This window comes from Camelus dromedarius, chromosome 25 (genome assembly GCF_036321535.1).
Source record: "Camelus dromedarius isolate mCamDro1 chromosome 25, mCamDro1.pat, whole genome shotgun sequence".
Taxonomy (NCBI): domain Eukaryota; kingdom Metazoa; phylum Chordata; class Mammalia; order Artiodactyla; family Camelidae; genus Camelus; species Camelus dromedarius.
In genome coordinates this window covers 19377008-19402148 of record NC_087460.1, presented here as the reverse complement: position 1 = coordinate 19402148, position 25141 = coordinate 19377008, and the positions used below count along the sequence as shown (strand labels likewise).

Below are 25141 nucleotides of genomic sequence, written 5' to 3'. Positions count from 1 at the left end.
CTCCTGTGAATTCCATCTTTCATCCAGGACTGAGATGCAAATGCCATAGTAATGCAAGCAAAGTGTCCAAGTGAAACACAACTGCAGTCGACCTCGTTCAGGTTCAGGGTGCTTACCACAAGAACCGCCCTTCCAGACCCCTTCCTAGACCCGGGCTCAGACCTCTCAAGTTTATAGGTACTTGTGTAGCAGTCAGCAGTGCTAGACTGGGTTCTTCTGTGATCTCTCTGCCTCGTATGAGTTTCTTATCCTCTGTTTCTTTGAACCTCACCTCTTTGTTCTAAGCTTTTATATCAGAAGACTTAGATAAATGAACTTATTTACAAAACAGAAGCAGACTCACATACGTAGAAAACAAACTTACGGTTACCAGTGGGGGAAGGGAGTGGGAAGGGACAAACTGGGAGTTCGAGATTTGTAGATACTGACTAATATATATAAAATAGATAAACAACAAGTTTATACTGTACAGCACAGGGAACTATATTCAATATCTTGTTGTAACTTATGGTGAAGAAGAATATGAGAATGAATTCCATAAACCTGAATTTTATGTAACTTGAACTGACTTCATGTTTAGAATTTATAAATTCTGTTCATGTTTTGAAAGAACCCTTCTTATTTATTCAGCAGTTCAGTTAGAAGCTTGCTGTAGTGACGGGCTCTGGAGACCAGGAACTGGAGGAGTTGGACTTTGTTATGCTGCCTCTGACTGAGGGTCCTTGGGCCAGTCACAGCTGCTTTGGGCATGGTTCCTTCCTTATAAACAACTTAAAAAAAATCAATTTAAAAAAAAAAACTCCTCAGTTTGTATTATTTTTACAAAGACTTTCCATGGTCTGAGATTATAAAATAAAATTTTTCCACTTTTTTTTTTAAGTTTTTCTATGGTTTCATTTTTTATTGTTGTTGAAATATTCCCCCATGTGGGGAATATTATTTTGGTACGAAGTTTAGTTAGGGAGCCAACTGAATTTTTTTCAGAGGGTTAATCAGTTGTCCCAGTATTATTTTTTGGATAACTTACTCTCTTCCAGTTGAAATGCACCTTGATCAAATATTAAAATCTGTTTACAGTGTCTCCTGCTTGTATGGGTGTTTTCAGTGTTCATTCAGTCAAGTCTGTTATAATTTCTTTTGACAGGAGTCTTAATTTATTTGATGAGCTCGTATGTGGAAGAGAGTGTAGACTTATTTTGAGTCGTTCTGCCAGTTAGAAGTAGGATAGATGGCTGGAAATCACAGTGAGACATTCTTCAGTTCAATATAACAAGGACCTACCTAAGAATTAAAACAGCCCGTGTGCCTTCTCACAAAATACTCATTTCTCGAAAAATCTGTTCATTTTGATCTCAGTGGATTCTGGGTTTATGTCGTGCCTAAAATGCCCCTCCCCTTAGCCTTAAAATTATTTATGTTCTCCTGTGTTTTCTGTCCCTGTTTTCCTACAGGTACTGCTAAAGATTTTAGACCAATTTAGGCAGAAAGAGTATGTAGCTCCCCGTGTGCTTCAGCAAGCATTTAACTATCTCAACCAAGGGATTGTTCACTCTGTGACCTGGAAGCAGATGAAGCCACACATACAGGTTAGTGTCAGGGAACAGCTCTCCAAAATTCTTCTCTCATTAAATTAACTTTTCTAGACAAAGTAAATGTCATTAATCCCTTGTTTAATTTTTGATGTGTTTTTGTTTCCATTAATAATTTCAAAGGAGCGCGGTCTTATATGTGATCAGGGCTCGAAAGTAAGTATCTGAGAGGAGGGAGGCCTTCAAGTTTTATGAGTTGGAAGACTTGGATTTAGCTGATCTTACTTGAAATCTCATTTACCCTCAGCTTCTCGTCTGTTAAGTCAGATAATATTTTTCTACCCTTCTTATCCAAGGTGGCTAGGATCACATGAGGCATTTTGTGTGATAGCATTTGGGAAACAGTCTCCAGGACTCTACCGAGCTAGTATTTCCAGGAACTGAAGCCTGATACGTGACTGCTTTCTTCTGCAGTTATGAGCAAACAAGGCTGTTATTTCTCATTTTGGATCATTAAGTTCTACAGCAGAAGCTAAAGGTTTCCATTTTCATATCAATTGTTTACTTAAAGGTAGAACTCAGCATGGTTGTTTAATTAAAGAATAATTGAGAATGAAAAATTATGGACCATTAATAAATTAATTCTTATTTAAATACCTAAAATTTTGGGTAAGTCAAAGATGTTAGGAACTGAATTTTTTTCCTTTCAGACTATGAATTCTTAAATTCTCTGTCTCTAAGATGATTAAAAGGTAAAACAAATTCTTCTGGCTTTGTCTTTTGTGTCCAGGATAGAATTTGTTTAGTGTTCTCTTACTATAGGTCTCACAAATACTGTATTTTTTGCATTGTTCTCTGTGATATCGTAATAATATCTGTCTAATCCCCTTGATTGAATAGTGACTGCTTCTTTGTAATTAATAAAGATACAGATTTCGTCTTATTTACTGTGTTCCTGTAAAGTAAGGATGAGTTGTGATAGCATTTTTTTCCCCTGCTCGATGCCTTCTGCCTTATTTTTACATCGCTGTGATGTAGAAATAAGAAAGCTCCTGATTATTAGGGCTGAATTTTTTTCTCTTAGAATTACTTACTTTGGAAGAAGTGATAGGAGATGATTTTGCTTTTACATACATAACGGTCAGAACACAGAAGGGCTTAGTAGAGCGTTAGCGGTAATGTACATAGAGGTGATTAAATGTGATTCCCCCCCCATGAAACCTGCATTTGTATGGTAGGAAATTACGTTTTTGAAAATGGAAAAAGGAGAATAAAATTTTAATATTGTTGAAGCATCAACATTTAGGATCAAAATGGAAATGTAAAAATGTTCACAATAAGTAATAATATTAGTAAAGATAAACTTGGCTTGATGTTTATTTCTCATCCTTGAAGAATCACGGTATGTTTAAGTGTTTTCCATGTTGATAGTAAAACTCTATTATTCCTGCTGTTGCTTCAAAGAATAGCGTCTCCATCCAACTCTTTCCCTATACCTTCCATCAATTGTTATTTTAAAGTAATTTTATGTTTAACGCTACACCCATGCCCCCACCCCCTGCCGTCCAGGCTCTCACTTTCCCGCTTTCACTCTGGCCAGCGCAGGCCTAACAGGAGGATGAATGTGACGGTTCGGAAAACTAACTTCATGAAGGCCTTCTTATTGCTGTTCCCCAAATGCCGATGCTCGACACCCACGTGTTGTTTTGCTTTTTTTCTCTCCTTAGAATATCTCTGAAGATGTGATATTTTCTGTGATGTGCTACAAAGATGAGGACGAAGAGCTGTGGCAGGAGGACCCGTACGAGTATATAAGGATGAAATTTGGTAATCGAGATGATTTTATTCCTCGTCAGTTCCTGGATACGTGAAGTAACAACTGAATTTCTATTTTTGAGCAGATTTCCTTTGTTAAGTTCCTGAAGTTCTGCTTTGCGTGGTAAACTCTGAAGCTCCTGAGAGCTCGATGTCCTGTTGGACCAGCAGACTTGAGGCCTTTGTTGTGGGAGGTGAATCGCTGCTCCGTGCATCCCTCTCGTGGGTGCGGAAGCAGTCCTGGCGAGTCTGTAACTTTCCGCGGTGATGCTTGTCTGTAGGGACCATTCCTTTCCGAGCCTTTTGGGTGCCCATTTGTGGATTGGATTGTTCTCAGTCTGGGAGATCCTTTGGATTTCTGCATATTTTAGGGGCACCTCACTTTAGTTTGCCTCCTTATCCTAGGGGCTGAGTATTCCACAGGGGACTGAAATTACCTACGGTGACCCCACTTGTGTGGCCCAGTTCTGTGGGGGTCCGTTAGCCGTGGATCTTCCTGGAAGCTGTTGAATTGCGTGGGTCGTTCAAGTTCATTCCCTTTTATCCCCAGTTTGAATTTCATCACTTCATGGAACTTAGCACAGCAAGATGCTATTTGTGTACCTCTGTTTCTTCCATACCAAGGAAGCTACGTGAGGGCAGAGACTTCAACTTGCTTGCTTTATTTTGCATTCTCCATCCCTTCCACGTCCCTACGTTCCTCTGCAAGTTTGTGGCTCTAGCTTGCCTTCCATGAATATTGAAATCAATAGTTGACAAGACTAGCTCTGTCCAGGGCACGCCGAAGTGCCTTCCCTTTGTCAGGCCATGTGTCTCTAGTTCCTTGAGTTAAGCCAACTGGTAGAGATGCTAGATTATTGGGTTATGTTGTTTTCACAATGCTTGGTGTTTGGTATTATTTGATTCAGTAAGGGAGGAAGTGCCTCTTCCCTTGGTGACAAAGCACAGGAAAAGCAAGTGAATGAGAAACAGTGTTTACCACTGCCGTATCCTCCATTCTACCGTTTCTTTTTGAAAGTCACTAAACATATGCCTGACTTATTAACTCCCCTTCCTCATGCTTTTGTTTTCCTGGTTTGCTTTGATAGAGCGGAATGACTAGCCACTCTTCTATCTTCTTTAAGGCATTCTTTCAGTGTTTAGCTTTCCTGTGGTACCTGTGAGTTTTGATAATGTGCAGTGTATTTGTGCAACTTCCAGAAAGTTACCATTATTTCACTTATTCTTCATATCAAATAAGAAAGTATCTCAGTTTTTAGAAAATGCAGTAGTTAATAGCTGTAGGTGTCGATCGATAGAATTTACATTTTATTGTGTAAAGGAGACTGGATAATTCAAGGCTCACTGAAGTACCTTTTTTCCTTAATCATTTCCTTCTGTGGACTAGAATGCAGTGACTATTATTTGATATGTGGATTTTACTTTTAGACAATTATTGGGGAGAACCATTATGGTATTACTTTTCTTTTTATATTTTTGTCATGTGCAGTTATTTATAAGAACAAAATGCTCCTTCTAAATGTATTGACTGATATTAATAATGATGTTTTTAGATTTGGTAAAAACTGAAGGAGCTCAGGCTTTGATATTAAGACAGCCTAGATATGAATGCTAGCTTGGTCACTTACTCGCTGTGTGACAGTGGGCAAGTTACTTAACCTCTCTGAGATGCTATAACATCGTTTGTGTGTATGTGTGTTTTCAGCTATAACATCGTTTGTGTGTATGTGTGTATATGTGTATAATCTTTTTCTTTCTCTTACTATCGTAAGTTCCATGAGAAACTTTTTTATTTCATATTTGTGTTCCCAGAGCCTAGAACAGTGCCTGGCATATAGTAAGCACTAAATAAATTTTTGTGGACTTTTTTTTTTATAAAGTACTTTTCCTGTCCTCGGTGAAACAGATATGCCTCGTATGCATTGTTTTATTTTATATGATTGTTTAAAAGGACAACCTGTAGAGTCTGCTAAATATTGTGCATGAGGGCACAGACGATAAAGCTTCAGCTTTTTTATGCTGTGAACCGGTGTTACCTGTGGACTGTTTTACTTCTTGGTTTTGGAATAGTGATCAATCAGGTTTAAAATCTATAGTAAGTAATTGTATTTTTACTAACATGGTTTAAACCCTTACAATCTTAGATATTTTCGAAGATTATGCTTCTCCCACCACAGCAGCTCAGACTCTGTTGTACACGGCTGCAAAGAAAAGAAAAGAGGTGTGTAGTTATTCTTTTTAAATAGAAACTGAAAGGTGGCCTGGGTTGATTTGACACCCTTAATGAATGCCCCTGGTATTTGAAAAATTATCATAGTGGTTATAATCTATTACTTTAGAAATATTTTTTCTGTCCTCCTAAGGGAAAAGGGATATTTGGTTTTCTTAATTATAATTGCTTGATAAAAAACAATAAAATGTCCTCATTTTTGAACATTTGTGCATCATATTTAATACAGCAGCAAGACAGTGAAGTCTCATGGAGATTAAAATGCATTCTTCTGATTCTCTAGGTGTTACCAAAAATGATGGCATTCTGTTACCAAATCCTGACAGACCCGAACTTTGACCCTAGGAAGAAAGATGGAGCCCTGCATGTGATTGGTTCCCTCGCTGATATTTTATTGAAGGTTAAGCTACTCAGATTTAATTTTACTTAATAATACTGTGAAGCACAGGCAAATGAGAGAATATGAAAGTTAATAGATTGTTTAAAACTGGTGACTTTCTGCATGATTGGGTTGACTGTAAATAGTTTTCTTTCCGTCATCTGTTTGTTTAATTTGAAAAAATAACTTCTTTATTTGTCAGTTGTTCAGTATGAAACTGTTGCTGTGTAAAAAAAAGAGATATGAAATTATTTTAGTGTTGTTTCTAGAAGGACCAATCAGTATCAAATTATGTCCACGGTACTATTTCTGTGTTGTTTTAGAATATAAAATATGTAGGTCAAATAATGCTACAAAGTTGTAAGTAGAAGTATACAAAGTATAACTTACAATAAGCATACTTTATTAGGAAGTGATTTTTACATATGAAAAAGGGATCAATAAGTGAAACTTAACTTCTGTTTCCTAACAGAAGAGTTTATTCAAGGACCAAATGGAGCTGTTGCTGCAGAACCATGTGTTTCCATTGTTGCTGTCTAACCTGGGATACCTTCGAGCTAGAGTAAGCTTCCCGTGTTTCCGTTATGTATCTCTAAATTTTCATTTGTAAGCCAATTATTGAACTAAATATTTTTGGATACATTGACCTTTGACCACCTATTGAGGCAAAATGAAGTTGATTTGCATGTCTCTTATAATCAAGCAAACTGAATAAAGAACAAACTAGTAAACAAAGGGGTTTATGGACCTTAATTCCAGCTCTTTCTCACCCTCGCCTTACTGGCTGCAGTGAGAGGCTGATGTTACGGAAACGGTACGGTGTTAATTCATAAGATGATTAATTTCCAGTGTCCAAAACAGCAGGGCAATTCTAGTTTGGCTAAAAAGTTGATTATGATTTCCAAGAGAAGAGTTAGAGATGCCTTAGTAAAATGGAGAAAGTAATAATCCGTGTACATTTATTTGTGTTCTAAGTGTATGTTATTTCTAGAAACAATGTATTTTATAGAGAAATAAAAATAGACCTTTAATTCAAGAGCCTAGTACTTATTTTTATAACTACATCAACACAGTAAAATATCTTGCTAAAAGCAACATATGTTAACAATGCTTTGTACACTCTAAAACATTTATAAACAGAAGATAATAGTCACTAGAGAAATATTTGGACGAATGTAGATTAGAGATGTTGAGAGCATGCAAATGTTTTTATAAGGAGGCTGCCACCTTTCACAGACTCTGAATTGTAATTCTCTATCAAGTCTTTAGTAATTCAATTTAATTAGTGTTGATTGTGTTTTATGCACACAGAGAATTAAAAGAGTGATAATATGATTCTGTGGTTTAATATATATGTTTGATAATCTATATAAGGTTTATAATTTTTCGTATCTTATGTGAGTGAAAAAATAAAGTTTATTAAGCCAGTTAGCATAAGGAAAACTAATGTTTCATTCATTTGCTCTGAAGAACAGTAAATGAATGTCCACATTAGTTGGTATTGCTTTTGCATATAAATAATAAATTAGATATACTCATAATAATTATTAAAAGCATTAACAGGGTTTCTTTTTTTCAGAGACACTTAAATTTGGCTCTGTTTTCTTTTTTCCTCTGAATGATGTTACTGCATATAGGCAATTTAAAAGTAATAAAACTGTCTTTCTTCTAAGAAGACTGGGAAATCCGGAAGTTAGCAACTAAGGCTAACATGCTATTCTCCAGAAACAAAGAAATAAACAAATGGTGCTTGGTAGAATTAATGATATTTTATGTAGCGAGAAGTTCTTCTGTGTGTGACAGCATTATATCATGCCACAGTCCTAATAGTTCCCTTTTTCTTATAACACAGTCCTGCTGGGTACTTCATGCGTTCAGTTCTTTGAAATTTCATAATGAGCTCAACCTAAGAAATGCGGTTGACCTGGCGAAGAAGAGCCTGATTGAAGATAAGGAGATGCCCGTCAAGGTTGAAGCTGCCCTTGCTCTTCAGTCATTAATTTCTAACCAGGCACAAGGTAAAGCCAAAAAGTTAAAATTCAAAATAAAAATACACCGTTTAGAAGGTGTATTTTGTTTGCTTTTTGGACATGGCCTTCTTAAATAGTTCTGTGCACTTCCCTAACAAAGATGAATCCCTAAGTCTTAAGGCTCAGGGTTTGGAGTTTTGAGCTTTTGCCCCCTCAGAGTTTTATAGGAGTTTATTCTTGTCATTTTGAGGAGTTTCTATGGACTGTGGTTTCCAGAAAAATTTTAGATTAGGAAACAAGTTGATAACTGTTGGACTCTAGGCAGACTTGCAATCCAGAGACCTGGGGGTCTAGTTTTGATTGTGCCACTAACTTGCCATGTAAACCTGGGCAAGGCACGTGATCTGTCAAGGCTTAGATTTCCGTGTATCTAAATTTAAGGGGTTTGGACTAGATGGCTTCAAGATTTCCTTTCATCTCAAGGATTCTATGATTCTGCTAGTTCCAAAAGTACTAAGGAGTATTTCTAGTGAGTGATAACACAGATACCTTGTTTAGAAGAATTCTCTTTTCTAAGTTCAAATAAACCTTTGCCCTTTACTTCTGTTCAGCAACGTTTCAATGGAAGGACTGATTATTATATAAGCATATGTTGGGAGGAAGGTGGTTAGAGATGGGGTGGGGCAGGGAATGGGCACCGTTAGTGTTGGTCATAGTCTTTATTATGTACGTGGCTTTTAATACTTGTATTCTGATGTCACGTTCATGTTGACTAGTCATGCTGATGACAGAGCATATGTATAATTAAAATTTGTCAGTGGGGCTATTGGGATTTTGGGCAGGACAGTTCTTTCCTGTGCGGGACTAACCATCCCTGGAACCTACTACGCTGTGTAACTTTCCCTTGTGACCAAGTGAATTTCCTTCGCCACTTGTGAATGCTAACTTTTTACTGAGTTTGTTTTTTATTGCATTAGCCAAGGAATATATGAAACCACACGTGAGGCCTATCATGCAGGAGCTGTTGCACATTGTTAGAGAGACAGAGAATGACGATGTCACTAATGTCATCCAGAAGATGATATGTGAATACAGTCAAGAGGTCGCCTCCATTGCTGTTGACATGACTCAGCACTTGGTGAGACTGGGCAAAGCTGCATGTCAGTTTGGTGTAAAATCCATGAATAACATAAATAAATTAAACTCCAAAATTTGGACTTCAGTTATAAGTAACTGAAATGCTACTATAAAAATATTTGCTCTAATAATTCTGACAGTTAATAATTTCTATAGTTAATTAGGCTTAAATCTACTAACATTTAGGATCACCTTTTTCATCTGTAATATTCTGAGATTTCCTAATGATGTGTCTTGAAGTGAGCCTCCTAAATTTTCACTTTCTGGACTTCGATTCTAGAAACTTATTTCCTTTAGTTTGGGGCAACTTCTTGTACCACTTCTTTGATGAATTTCTCCTACCATCCATTCAGTTCTATAGTTCTGATGTGGAATACTGGGCCAGGACTAAGTCTCTGATTTCCTCACCTTTTCTCCCCAGTCTTCCATGTCCGCTCTTTTGTTTCATTTTCTAGGCGATTCCTTCATGTTGTCTCCTAAACCTTCTCTTGAACTTTTCGTTTTAGTATTATTTTTTTAGTTTTCCTAGATTTTGGATTTCTTAATTTGATGACAACCAGAATTTAAATATTTGCTATCTGCTTGTCATAGCTAATATATATTCTGCTTTTGTGCCTAGATAGGGAATAAATGGCTGTATCCAGAACATGAGAGGTTCTAGCACTGATTCACTTGGCAAAGGACATATGGTACAGTTTGTGCAGTGCTGGCCTCTAGATGTGTGACCTGCCCTTTTGCTGACTTACCGCAGTGGAGGGCGGGTATGGCAGTACCAATTGTGGAATGTGCTTGCTGTTTTCACAGGCTGAGATATTTGGCAAAGTTCTTCAAAGTGACGAGTATGAGGAAGTCGAAGACAAAACAGTGATGGCTATGGGAATTCTACACACCATTGACACCATCCTGACCGTCGTAGAAGATCATAAAGAGGTAAGATTTCTTTGTGTTTTATTAATGTCATTATAGTAATGTTAACTGAAATTCATGTGGTCATTGGGCATGAATTTTAAAGTCCTGACCTTTAAATTGCCATTTATGTTGCTAGATTTTAAAAATTACCCTCAGATTTTAAAGGACAGTGTTAAAATGATTGGGGGGAAATATTGCATGTGGTTGTAAAGTAAATAGTTATCTCTTTGTGCTAAGCTGAGTTCGGTTCATCACGTCTGCTGTGTGCCAGGCTAGGATTTTGGGGAATATCAACTGGAATAAGACATGAGCCCTGCTATTTGAAATCCATAGTCCGGTCTTCTTGGTAGAGAGAGGTGGCCATTCAGGCACAGTGGCAAATTTTAAGTAATGGAATGATATTCTGATGTAACGAATATCTGAGAATGGAAAGGAAGAAGAGCTTCAAGCATCATTTTTCCTAAACTGAATCCCAGAACAATATTGGGATAAGAATTTGTGTGGACATTTGTCATGTATTCTCGTACTCATCAGCTGATAGAATCTTGCTCTGTCACCATGAGGTGGACAGAGCAGGCAGTGGTAGTGTCCCTTTGTGGAAAACAAGGCTCAGGTAGTAACAAGAGTCTGACTCATGTTCACAGAGCCAGTAGGTTATAGACTTGGGGTTGCAGTCGGATTACCCTGGTATGTATCAGTTAACCCCTCCCTAAAGCCCTCTGCTCTCCTCCTCCGGCCTTACATAGCCTCTGCTTAAACTGGGTTTGAGTTCATTGCTCCTGTGAGCACAGTTGACTCGTTTGGCAGCTCCCGTTTTATACAGTGGGTCTTAAAAGGCAGGTGCTGGTTCTTTAAATAGCATTGTTAAACCCAGTGACTGTCGACTTGTCTGTGTTTATCACATACCAATGGATGTCTACTGGCTTCTTAAAACTGGTTTGATATTCTTCTCCTGGGCAGGTTTCCCATCACCTTAAAGTCTTAATGTGAATGTTTATTTCCATATTCATTATTGTATTTTTGTGTCCTTGTCGAAACGGCATGGGCCTCTCAGTAACGATGAGATTTCCAAGTTAAATTACATGTACATTTAAGGGTTATTTTGTTATCTTGTATGTAGGACTTGTATTTTAAATGTGAAGAGACTTAGAAATCGCTGAGTAGAATTTTTCCAAGTATGGGTGTGTGGAGGTTGGGCAGCAGGGTTAGTTTGGAAATGAAACAGCATTTTGTCTTTTTGTATTAATTCTTTTACTCTTGATATTAATTTTGAATTTCAAATAAAGTTAAAGGTGATATTGTGATTACCAGGGGAGGCATGGGTTAAATTGAGACACACTAATCAAATCTAGCTTCCTTATCTACAGATGAAAAAAACTGAAAGCCTTCAGCTAAATGGCTTTACCAAGGTCCCAGGTAACTAGACGCAAAAAAACTAGAAGACTGGAATCTTGACCTCCTGACTGCCAGTCTTCTGAGTTTGAACTTTGACTTACTAAAAGCAAACTTTGAAAACACCGTTTCCTTTAAAGGAAAATTTATACATATATGAATCCATGTACAGATGCATAATGTATGAAGAGTGAAATTAGAAATCTAACAGATGCCTAGCATATTCAGTTTTGCTTAATGATTTTAAACATATTGACAAATTTTTAAACTGGGAAATTTTTGATCATTTGAACTTTTAAGACAATAGTGTAAGCTGCATGCTGAAAGAATATGCTTGAAAGTTGAAATAGGATACTTGGATGAGAAGTGTAACCCATCATGGATTTTAATTTTTACTTATTTAAGAAATACTTAGTATAAGCATATGTTGAAAAATTCAAAAGGTGTAAAAAGGATTCAGTGAAAGTTCACCTTCTCACTCAGCTCCTCCGTCTTCTAAATCCCTTTTCAAGAGATGGCTCTTTTACCAGGTGTTTTTTTTCCTTCCAGAGATTTTTATATTATATCCTAGCAAAAAATGAGTGTGTGTATTTTTCCTTTAGGAGAAAGATACACAGTTTTTATCTGCCATTTTTCGAATAATATATCTTGGTGATCTTTCCATATTAGTCAATAAAGTTGCAGATTTTTATTTTATTTATTTATTTTTTCTCTTTATTTTATTTTGTTTATTTATTTATTTATGTTTAACATTTTTTATTGAGTTATAGTCATTTTACAATGTTGTGTCAAATTCCAGCATAGAGCACAATTTTTCAGTTATACATGAACATACATGTATTCATTGTCGCATTCTTTTTTTGCTGTGAGCTACCACAAGATCTTGTATATATTTCCCTGTGCTATATAGTATAATCTTGTTTATCTATTCTATAAAGTTACAGATTTTTAATAGTTACATAATATCCCTATGTATGATGTGTCAGATTTATTTAATTAATGGATTAATATCCCTCATTAATGGATATAATTTAATTGCCTCTTGTTAAATGGACATTTGGTTGTTGCTAATCACAAACATTGCTGCAGTGAATGGCCTTTTACACGCCATCTTGCACACATAATAATATGTTTGGAGGGCAGATTCCTTGAAGTGAAATTGCTGGGTCAAAGGACATATGTATGAATGAGTAAGCTGAAGAATAGTAAATATTGCTAACTTACCCTTCATGGTATGTGCCAGTCTACATTCTCCAAATTATGTACAATAGTGTCTCTCTTCCCAGCCCCATTCTTTTTGATCATTCCCGGTCTGATAGTTGAAAAGTGGTAATTTTGTGCTTAGAATTTGTACTCTAATCATCTGTTCGAATGAACATCTTGTTATAAGCTTAAGGTCTGTTTATATTTGTTTTTCATAACTGTTGCCTTTTTTTGTTGTTGATTTAACTTCATGTAAGGGGGATTTGCTCTTTGTGATATCATTTGAAAGTATTTCACTCAATTTTTCATTTGTCTTTGACTTTCATCTGCCCTATATAGAAATTTTTACTTTGTGAAATCAAATGGCTTAATTACTTACTTCTGATTTCTAGGCTTTGAGTTATTTTCCCTTTTCAGGATTATACACAAATTCTTACTATTTCTTGTAGGCCAGGTTTTTTGTTTTTTTGTTTTTGTGTTTTTGGCTTACGTCTTCACACTGCAATTTTTGACGTATTAGGAATTTATTTTGGTATAAATAGCAGATAAGGAATTAACTTAATGTGTAATTTTATTATAGATTTAACTCCCACTTCCATCATTAGTCTGTTTTTCAGAATTTCCTGGTTATTCTCGCATGTTTAATTTTTCACATGAAGTTTAGAATTAACTTCTCAATGTCTCCTCTCAAAAAGAGCCCTGTTGCTATTTTTATTGGAATAATATTAAATTTATAGGTTAAATTAGGATTATCATGATGAATTTTAAACTAAATGTTTAAAATTCGTCTCTAGGTGACTCAGCAGCTGGAGAGTATCTGTCTGCGGATCATTGATCTTGTTTTACAGAAACACGTAATCGGTAAGTTCAAAGGGAGAATACAGGTAAATTGAGAATATTTTAAAATTTGATGAAAAATACATTTTTTTAGCTCTTCGAATTCAACAAGATGGACAATTAAGAGAAACAGAAGCTTACACTCTCTTTAATTTTTAGATACACTTTCTAATATTAGCTGTCTATATTTTCGTTTAGAGGTGATCTTAACATAGCCAATTAAGAATTTTTGGTCTTGGAATTTTTAAAGGACCGGATTTAAAGTTTCTGAGAAAACTGGGATGAGGTTCAGGTGAGGTTACTTTAATCTGAGACTGAAAAATGTGAAATGTAGGCATATGTCAATATCAGAACAGAAGTGGGAATGAACGTTGTTCTGCTGTGTGCATTATGGTGCCTGACTTCTGAGTGGGATCAGTTGCTAATGCTGGATGTTATAAACCGACTGGAGTTTTCCATAGTATCCAAGCATTTTGATGATGTCAGCCCCGGTCACGTGGGCATGAGGGAGACGCAGCCTGTAGAGTGTGTACACAGAAAGATGGAACAAAAGCACGTTATGCCTAAGAGCAGTTGTCTTCAAACTCCTTATCCGTCACACCATTAGTAAAAAATTGGACATGTACTTGTAATATATATGAATAACATTTGAATACTTATTTATAGGCAATATACATGTCACTATACTTCATTTGCATACATTAAAGTAGAAATATAAAAGCATGAAATTAAAAGTGTATGTGTGTATACGAAGTGTTCCAACACATTCTCCTCCCATCTCAGTGGAGTATGCGGCACCCTGCCTAGAATATACACTCCTTACTTTTGCAATTGTTGCTGTAAAGCAGGAGTTCTCAAACTTTGGTATCTAGTTAGAATGAAGATTCCTGGACCATAACTCCAGAGATTCTGATACGCTCAAAAAGAATATATTCACTTATGTCCTGGTTGATGGAAGAGATTATAATTGGAAATTCTCCAGACAAAAAGTTTTAAAGACTTCACATGTGAAGTTTTTTGTTGACTTATAAATATTATATTACTGTCAAGTGTACAACATAGTAATTTGATATTTTTATAGAATATACTCCATGCAAAATTATTAGAAAATATTGACTATATCCCCAGTGCTGCTTGTAGTTTATTTATTTCAGGTGAAGGGGATTAAGAGGTATAAATTACCAAGTATAAAATAAATATATTACAAATCTATAATCTCCATTTACATTTAAAGTAAAGTAATCTTGAGGAGAGAAACTGTGAAGTCAAGCAAAGGGAAATAGGCTATACCAACCTTCTTTACTCTGCCTGTACCAGATATTTAATTGGAGCAATTACAACATGAGGATGTTAAGAAAAGGAAAGAGGCCTATTTCTTGGATGCGCTGGGCAGAGGAGAAAGCCATGGTTTCAACTGCGTGTCTCCTCTAACCTCCTCTCCCATACTCCAACGTGATGGAAGATCTCTCTTATGTTTTTAGCTGTGATGCATGTAATTTTAAGGGCCCTTTTTGAGCCAATATTTGGCCATACAAGATCTCAGATTAAACTCCTGTTAATCCAGGACCCCCACCACAGCAGTCTGACCACGTGTATGTCCACGGTCCGGTCTCTTTCCATTGTCCCCCTTTTCCCTCCCTCCTCTGCCTGTTTTCATTGCTTCATTTTCTCATGAAGTTGACTTATTATTAGAAGCCAGGCTTAGCTCTCACTGACTTAGCTGCTTTATCTTATGCAGGAAGTCAAAGGTAGTAAAACCTTCCTACCCTAATAGTCTTCTTGGTTAAGAATAACTGAAATAATTCCTGGTCAGTTTAAGCTTAAATGGAACTTAGCAGAAGAATATTTGGTAGCTCAGCAAATCAGTGGGAAGGCTGAGGTTGGCCAGAGCCAGCCAGGATTCTGCCATGAAAGTGTTCTGCTTAGACACAAGGCTGGTGACGCCTTTCTCCATGCTGAGTCCTGGGCTGCTGCCCACTATAGTCCAGACCCCAACACAGACAGCCAAGACCAAAACCAAAAAACAAAATAAAAAACCTGGAGCAGCTTCATGCCTTCTAGTTTCTCCTCCAAGATTCAGAGTCTTGGTCTTGAGCATCTGGGTGGCCAGGTCATGCACACGATGCTGTAGCTGTCAAGATTCCTCACATTAGGAAAGGCGTTTGCTTTCCTTTCCTCATCTTCCAAGGTGAGGTAATAATGAAGAGGACTTTCAGAAATTTCATATCCAGACGACTGGTGTTTTTTCAAGTGATTGCCTTATAGAACAATTTCCCAATATCTGGGATTTCCATTTTATTTTGCTTTTGGTAAAGCAAATAAATATCTGTATTACTAGCTTTTGAATATATTAAAAGTTATAAATAAATACTGTTACAGAAAAAAAATTTTATTCAAGCTTCCAGGGTAAATATTAGTTCCTTTTCATAAGAGGGAAAAAAAAAAAACCTTTGAAGTTAGACTTTTTTTGCTCAGCGACATGGTAGAAATTATTTGAAATTTTTGTATTGAGGTTTGTGTTTTTTGATTGTATATTTAGATATAATTTCCTTTTGACTGAGGGTAATAATAATAAATATATGTACAAATACAAGTCCCCTTGGACTCTTCTCCTTTATAGTGAGTATACATGTCTTGAGATAAATTTAAAAATACTGTCTAAATTTTACAAGCTTTGTAAATTGACAAAATACTGTCTAGCATATAGTCCGTAGAAGTATGTGAGACAGGCAGATACTTTTGCCTAGGTTAACTAAGCTCTCTGAAAAATACTTGTATTTTGTAATTTTGTATTTGTAAATTTAAACTCCTGTGCGTAAGAGATGCACTATAATCTGTTCCTTATACCCATTTCTAGTACAGTTTTATAAGTATAAAATATTTTCTATATTATAACATAAAAATATGGTTTTTCAGTATTATAAGTAACTTGAGTGAAAACAGTCCTTTGCCTCATTGAGTAGGGGGCAGATCTTGGTAAGAAATGGAAGGTGGCAAATAGATGTAGCTGAAGATGTGAATGCTAAGAAACGGATGCTGAAAATTTCGTTAGATATAAGAGGAATATGCGTGAGCGAGCAGCTGAGATCCTCCTCTGTGTGGTCTTTGTGTTTAGCTCTTGCTGTTTCCTACCATTCTAACCAGAGATTTTCTTTTGCCTAGAATTCTATGAAGAAATTCTTTCACTGGCATATAGTCTAACCTGCCGTGTTATTTCCCCTCAAATGTGGCAGCTTCTAGGTATATTATATGAGGTTTTTCAACAGGATTGTTTTGAATACTTTACAGGTACGATTTCAATCATGTAATGTTTTTGCTCTTCTGTGTCTGCATAGATACTATTTTCTTTGACACTTCACACAAAGACATATATAATTCCAGTGCCAATCAGAAAACAGTTGTTCTTTCCCTGTGGAGAAAAGGGTGGTGCTAGCATCGGAGTGTTTTCCAGCCCTTAGGAATAGAGGCAGAAGGAGGGAGACTGTTTCCTTTTGTACCTTAAATTATCTTATATTACTTTGCAGTCAGAACGTATGTCCATACCTTAATTCAGTTAATATTTTCTGAATACTGACTGTATTCCAAGCACTGCCGTAAGTTTAGCAAAATAGCAGTGAACAGAATAGACAGCCCTTGTCCTTCTGACACATCCATTCTAGTAAGAGGGAGGTGGGGGGTGGGATACACACAGGCAAGCAAGCAAATACAGTGTGTCAGATGGCGATGAGTGCTCTGGGGAGGAAAGAGCACTCAGAACAATCAGCATAATAAATGATGAGCATTTTAATCTTTCTGTCTCACACTTTTCTCACCTATAAATAGGGCAGATTTATCACTGTCGTTTCCGGCATTTTGTAGTTGCAAGGGAAGGTGATAATGTGGGGGTGCTACAGAAGTGTGGTTTCAGGGGGATAGTTTATTTCTACCTCGGTTGCTCAAGTCTCATTGGAATTTTGAAATTGTTTTCCAGACATGATGCCTCTTCTGCATAATTATGTGACAATAGATACAAATACTTTACTATCAAATCCAAAGCATTTAGAAATACTTTTTACAATGTGTAGAAAGGTAAGCATGTCCTAATCATTTGTCATAGTGGTTCTCACTAATGTTTACTTGCTAATGTTTTGTTTTACTTCAGACACTCCTTCAGTTTGTTTCTTACGCATTTAGTTCTGTATTGCCTTTATCAACATACATTTGTCATTTTGTATTTTCAAGTGGAGTTTGGAATTATAATTTGAACATTTCGTATGGTACGTTGTACTTAAGAATGCTTGCCACTTTTATAGCTGTGTACTTTATAATGCTTAGGGTAAATAATTTTCTTCTTTCAACAATGCATACCTGCTACTTAATTAAAGAAAAGTGCTATGGAAACACCACAGTTTGTCAATTTATTGTCATTTATTGTTAATTTATTGATTTTTCTTTTAATTGAATATGTATGTTGGAAGCCACTAGATATAGGTAATTTGAACATAAACAAGAGCAAAAATCAGAATAGTTGGAAAAACAGCATTGTTTAGCTCAATACAGAATAATTTGTAAGCCACATAATGGCTACTGTTATATTTGTGCACAAGCATGATTGTCTGCTATGTAATCTTTGTCACAGGTTAGATTTGGCCTTCTTGGTTATATCTTAGAATCATTGATGACTAATATTTTCCCCCTCTTTTAGGTAAATTATGTATTATTCATAATAAATATAAGTCTGTTGCATGGAGCTGGCAGATTCTAGAAAGCTCAAATAGCCAGAAATCTAAGTTTCGCTTTGGAGCTGGGAGTACAGTGGCTAGTGTACACCTGTCTCCCTCATGAGCAGAGACGAGCACCAGAATCTGTTAAGAGTGCTGAACTGATAGTTTATGTGATTAGATTTCAGTTCAGTTACAGAGAGCCTGGGAGATTTGGGGAAGTCACTAAGTTTCCCCACATATAAACTGCAGGAAAAGAATCATGATTTTTGAAGACTTATTTAGCTCGGTAATAACCCAGCGTGTTAAGTCATGGTCACATGGCTGCCTTCAGTTTTTTCCTAAGTTACAGGGACAGCTGCTGGGGAGGGAAAAGGGAGGAGAAAGCAGCGAGCAGGAAGCGTAACAGCCGTACAGAGTCCTGCAGTAACTCACAGCTGCTCTGTGTTACAGCACGCAGAGTAAAAGTGATACTCACAGTGATGTCCTTCTACCTAAAGTATATTTCTTATTTCTGTTTTTGTTTAATTGAAGTATAGTCAGTTACAGTGTGTCAGTTTATGGTGTACAGCACAATGTCCCAGTCATGCACAGATGTACATATATTCGATTTCATATTATTTTTCATTAAAGGTTATTACAAGGTACTGAATATAGTTCCCTGTGCTCTACAGGAGAAATTTCTTTTTTATCTCCTGATTTTAATAATAGCTAACACTTACCAAACTCTTACTGTATATCAGGTATTTCCTAAGCACTTTATACACATTAACTTTTTCAATCTTTTTGGCAGTATGAGGATGGTATCACCTGGGGGAGACAGGTATTTTGCGTTGTGCCTAACGTTAAGTAAATTGACCCAAGTCATACAGCTATTATGTGCTGGAGCCAGATTTGAACCCAAGCAGTCTGGCTCCAGAGCCCATTTTTAAAACTACTGAAATATACTTAGTTTCTGTTTCAACCAAACCAGCAAAGAAGCCAAGTAAATTCGATTTGGGGAAGAGGGGCTGATTTTTTTCTTTCTGTGTCATTTAATCCCATGACGAGTCTATTGTTACATTCCTTTTACAGATGGAGACAGTAAGTTACAGAGGTTAAGTAGCTTTTCTAAAATCACAGCTCATAAGTGGCAGAGCTGGGATTCAAACCAAGGCATTCTGGGTCCAGAGCCTAGTCACGCTTAGACTCTAGATCTAGAAACACTGCCCTGGAGGTAGAATTTTAAGTTTATGTAAATTGGGTTGATTCTTGGCTTTGCTCACTACCTGCTTATGTTTCACCTCACTGATCCATCTCTCTTCCAGTTTCTACAGTTTTATAGCTGTCTCTTTCCTTTTCTCTGTCTTTGTGAATGTATGCCTCTAGAAATATCTTTACCTTCATTTTAATGGCCTTTTGAGGAGGAACAAAATTCAATGGAAATGTTCAATATGTCATCTTTACCTGGAATATCTTTTCAATTCAGTTTTCTTAAATTGTATTTGCTTAGAAAACAATTCATGTAAGTTTTCAGATATATTAAGGAATACAGTATTCTTCATAGTATTCTCATTCTTACTCTTTCTTTTATCTATAGTTATGTCTCTTCATTCCTCGTATTTTACAGCAGGAATGTAGATTAGGTAAGGAAGATAGATGGACTTTATTTTGAACTTTCTTCTTTGGGTTGGCAAGGTGAATGCAAGCAAAGCTATGATTGTAATGGCTGATTTTTTAAGGGATATTTATGTCACATGGACTTGATTAAATTTTTTGCATTGCCATTCACTGCTGAGTGAAACTGTAATTACTGTAGGTACTATGTGGAGATGCAGGAGAAGATGCAGAATGCCATGCCGCCAAACTTCTTGAAGTAATCATTCTTCAGTGCAAAGGAAGGGGAATTGATCAGGTAATTTATGTATGGAAAGCATCCCACGTGATGTTTACATTTAAAATTTACATGCCGGATTGACACTTTATTTATATTATGATGGAAAATTATAAAGAGAGTCTCTTGTTTGTGCTTACTGGTACAAATTCAATGACAAAAATGCCCATGCAATTTGGAAATCATATCTTACATTCTAGATATACAGAAAAATGTGTATCAAGCTACAAAGCAAATCATGAAGGAGATAAATGTGCAAATTCTACTCAGTTGAATTCCCAAAGACTTGCATTTTCCCTTTGTTTTTGTGTATGCTATTGAAATATTCCCAGATACCTTTTTAAACCAGAAATGAAGGTATTGTGCAAAAAGAAAAGTTTTTTCTCTACTTATATAGAAAGTATTATATATTTTTAACAAGATTAACTCAATTTTTGATACAATTGTGGTATGATACTCAATTTCGGAGAAAAAAGTGTTGAAGTGTTTAAGTATAACCGTGGAGCTGTCTTTTTTTTGTTGTTGTTCTGCAATATTTGCTCTATGTAATTTTAAATAACAGCTTTACTGGGATATAATTTATATACCATGCAGTTCACCTATTTAAAGTGTATACTTCAATGGTATTTAATGTAGTCACAGAATTGTGCAACTGTTATCACAATCAGTTTTAGGACATTTCAGCAATACCCCCAAAAAACTCTGTACTCATAGGAGTCATTCCTCGTTTCCCCTTAACACACCCCCAGCCCTAGGCAACCATCATTCTACTTGCTTTCCCTATATAGATTTGCCTATTTTAGACATTTCATATAATGGAATCATATGTAGTCCTTGGTGAATGACTTGTCTACTTAACATAATGTTTTAAAGGTTCATCCATGTTGTACCATGTGTCAGTACTTTATTTTTTCCATTGGTAAAAATTGGTATCCATCACATGGATATATCACATTTATTTTAACCATTCATCGGATGTTGGACATTTGTACTATTTCCACATTTTGGTTATTATGAACAAATGAACATTTGTATGCAAGTTTTTGTACAATTATGTTTTCATTTCTCTTGATATATATCTAGAAGTGGTAATTCTGTGTTTAACCATTTGAGGAACTGCCAAACTTTTCCAAAGCAGCTGCATCATTTCACATTCCTACTGGCAGTGAATGAGGGTTCCAGTCTCTCCATATCCTCACCGACACTTGTTTTGTCTTTTTGTTACAGTCATCCTAACAGGTTGTGAAATGGTCTCTCATGGTTTTGGTTTGCATTTTCCTGATGGCTAATGATGTTGAGCATCTTTTCATGTGGCCGTTTGTATATATATATTTTGAGAAATGTTTATTTGTTTATTGAGATCCTTTGCCCATTCTTAATTGGGTTGTTTGTCTATTTATTATTGATTTATAGGCATTGTGCTGAATCTGTAAATCACTTTAGGAAATATTGTCACTTTGAGAATGTTTAGTCTTTCAGTCCCTGAACATGAGATGTCTTTCCTTTTATTTAGGTCATCTTTAAGTTTTTTCAAAAATGTTTTTTAGTTTTCAGAGTCTAAGTTTTGCAGTTCTTTTTGTTAAAATGTTCCTAAGTATTTTATTCTTCTTAATGCTATTGTAAGTGGCATTGTTTCCTTTATTTTATTTTGAAGTTGTTTATTGCTTGTGTTTAGAAATACACTTTTGGGGGGGTATATTTATCTTGTTTCCTGCAACATTGCTGAATGTGTTTACTAGTTTTAATAGCATTTCAGAGGATTTCTTAGGATTTTCTGTATACAAGTTCATCTCATCTGCAAGTAGAGTTTCACCTTTCCAATCTGGGTGCTTTTTATTTTATTTTTCTTGCCTAATTGCCTTGGCTAGAACCTTCAGTGCAATGTTGAGTAGATGTGATGAGAGGAGACGTCTTGGCAGGGGGAAAGCATTCTTTTCACCATTAAGTCTGATGTTAGCTGTGGATTTTTCATAGATGTCTTTTGTCAGGTTGAGTGTATTCCTGTCTATTCCTGGTTTTTTAAGTGTCTTGAAGGTGTTGTGTATTGTTATATGCTTTTTCTGCATCTATTGAGGTGATCAAGTATCTTTGATCCTTTATTCTATGGATATGGTGTAGTGCATTAATTGATTTTTCAGATGTTAAACCAACCTTGCATTCCTGGTATAAATCCTACTTGGTCATGGAATATGACCCTCCTTTTTATGTATTTCCAGATTCAGTTAGGTGGTATTTTTTTAAAGTATTTTTGTGTCTATATTTATAAGAGATATTGATCTATAATTTTTTTCTTGTGATATCTTTGTCTGGTTTTGGAATCTGTTATGCTGGCCTCATGGAATGAGTTGGGAAGTGCTCCATCCTCTTCTGTTTTTTGGAAGAGTTTGTGAAAATTGGTGTTTTTTAAATGTTAGAACTTAGCAGTGAAGCCATCTTTGCCTGAGCTTTTCTTGGCAGGTAATTTTTAAATCACCAATTCAGTCTCTTTGTTATAAGTCAACTTGTATTTCTATTTCTTTTCAAGTCAGTTTAGTAGTTTGCATCTTTCTAGGAATTTGTCCATTTCATCTAAGTTAACTAATTGTTGGCATGCAGTTCATAATATTTCCTTATATTTCTTTTTGTTTCTGTAGGTTGGTAATAATGACCCTGTTTTGTTCCTGATTTTAGTAATTAGCATCTTTTCTTTCTCTCTCTCCCTTTTTCTCTTCTGTCATTTGGGATAAAGATTTGTCAATTTTGTTGATCTTTTTAAAGAACCAAGTTATGATTTTGTTCTCTGTTTTTCTGTTTGCTATTTCATTCATTTTTGTTCTAGTCTTCAAAATTTATTCCCTTAAATTGCTTTGAACTTAGCTTGCTCTTCGTTTTCCAGTGTCTTAAGGTGGAAGATTAGGTTATTTGATTTGAGACCTTTCTTCTTTTTTAATATAGATATCGATAGCTATAAATTTCCCTCTGAGCACTTCTTTAGCTATGTTCGTAAGTTTTGATACGTGTTCATATTCATCTCAAAATATATTCTTATTTCCCTTGTGATTTATTCTGGACCCATTGGTTACTTAGGAGTGTGTTGTTTTATTTCCATATGTTTGTGAATTTCCTAAAATTCTTTGTTAATGAATTCTAACTTTTTACTCCATCGTGAATGGAGAACATACTTTGTGTGATTTCATTCCTTTTAAGTTTATTGAGGCTTGTTTTATGGCCCCACGTATAGTGTGTCCTGGAGATTGTTCCATGTGTACTTGAGAATAATATATATTCTGGGCCAGATGTTCTGTAGAGGTTTGTTAGATCTAGTTGGTCCATAATGTTGATTAAATCTTTTATTTATTTATTTTTTTTGCTGATCTTCTACCTAATTGTTCTATTATTGAAAATGAAGTATTGAAGTCTCTGTTATTGAATTGTTTAGTTCTCCACTTATTTTTGTAAGTTTCTGTTTCATGTATTTTGGGTTTGTGTTAGGTGCACATATGTTAATAATGGTTTTATCTTCCTGGTAAATTGACTCTTTTATTGATAAAAATGTCTCTCTTTATCTCTAGTAACAGTTTTTTTTTGTTTTGAGGTAGTTTTGTTCTAATATTAGTGTATCCATTTCAACTTTCTTATGGTTGCTCTTTCATGAAATATCTTTTTCCATCCTTTTACTTTCAGTCTGTTTGTATCTTTGAATTGAACCATTCACATTTACTGTTATTGCTGTTACACATAGATTCAATCTGTTATTTTAATTTTATTTGTGTCTCTCATGGTCCCCCCCCCATTCTTTCTTTACTGCTTTCTTTTGGATTAAGTAAATATTTTCTTTCTTTCTTCTTCTTCTCCTCCTCCCTCCCCTCCCCCTCCCCTTCTCCTTTTTTTAAAAAATTTAGTTATAGTCAGTTTACAATGTTGTGTCAATGTCCGCTGTAGAGCTCAATTTTTCAGTCACACATGAAAATACATATATTCATTTTCACATTCTTTTTTCACCATGAGCTACCACAAGATCTTGTATATATTTCCCTGTGCTATACAGTAGAAACTTGTTTATCTATGCTATATATAACTGTCAGTATCTACAAATTTCAAGCTCCCAGTCTGTCCCTTCCCACTCCCCTCCCCGCTGGCAACGACAAGTTTGTATTCTATGTCTATGAGTCTGTTTCTGTTTTAAGGATTAAGTAAATATTTTATAATGAAATTCCTTTAATGCCTTTTTTCTTCCACTATTTTAAACGTTTTTCTTAGTGGTCGCTGTAGGGCTTACTATATACATGTTACCTTATCAGAGTTTTCCTCAGATTTAGATTGACTTAATTTTAGTGACATACGGATACATTACTCCCACTCTATTCCTTTTCCCCACTTTTTGTACTATTATTGTTATATATGTTACATCTATATGTTGTTACAAACCCAACAATACACTGTTTATAATTATTGCTATTTGTAATTCTATTTTAAAGAAGCTAAGAAAAGAAAGACAAAAAAAAAAAAGAAAGAAAGAAAGAAAGACAACCAAGTGTATATTTATAGAGTTTGTTGTATTAGCCTTCTTATTTGCCATTTCTCAGTTCTCTTTATTTATTGCTATGGACTGCAGTTACCACCTGGTGTCATTTCCTTATTCCAGTAGAATCTTGCTTCTACCTCCTTTGTATTGTCAATGTTGAATATATTACATTTCTATATTTTGTAGTCTCAACAATACAATTATAACATGTTATTTTATGTGATTACTTAAAATTATTTATTTATTTTTTGGGGGGAGGGAGGTAATTAGGTTTATTTATTTATTTATTTATCTTTAGAGGAGGTGCTGGGGATTGAACCCAGGACCTTATGCATGCTAAGCATGAGCTCTACCACTTGAGCTCTACCCTCCTCACCCTGTGATTGCTTTTCAAAACAATTAAGAAAGTCAAAGAAATACCATTTTTACTGTTTTTTATAATTACCTAATTACTTTTACTGGAGTGTGTGTGTGTGTGTGTGTGTCTATGTCTATGAATTACCCTCTGGGTCACTTGCTTTCAGCCTGAAGAACTTTGTTTAGTATTTCTTGTAGGTCTACTGGCAGTGAATTCTCTGTTTTTGTCTTCTGAGAATGTTTATTTCACTTTTATTTCTGAAAGACTGTTTTGCTGAATTGGTTGAACACTTCTTTATCCAGCCA

The 25141-nt window shown here is 35.6% G+C and overlaps 1 protein-coding gene across 2 annotated transcripts in view; it reads left to right on the top strand.

Annotated features, from left to right (window-relative positions):
* The window catches only part of IPO8 (importin 8), a 59893-nt gene that overhangs the window by 19982 nt on the left and 14770 nt on the right, over positions 1-25141 (top strand). For both annotated transcript variants that reach the window (XM_031443861.2, XM_064479166.1), the window contains exons 9-20: positions 1452-1586; positions 3257-3356; positions 5489-5565; positions 5858-5974; positions 6426-6515; positions 7806-7971; positions 8901-9061; positions 9865-9990; positions 13359-13425; positions 16564-16689; positions 17372-17469; positions 19900-19995. In XM_031443861.2, coding sequence (XP_031299721.1) covers positions 1452-1586; positions 3257-3356; positions 5489-5565; positions 5858-5974; positions 6426-6515; positions 7806-7971; positions 8901-9061; positions 9865-9990; positions 13359-13425; positions 16564-16689; positions 17372-17469; positions 19900-19995 — 1359 coding nt within the window. The remainder of the gene's footprint in view (positions 1-1451; positions 1587-3256; positions 3357-5488; positions 5566-5857; positions 5975-6425; positions 6516-7805; positions 7972-8900; positions 9062-9864; positions 9991-13358; positions 13426-16563; positions 16690-17371; positions 17470-19899; positions 19996-25141) is intronic.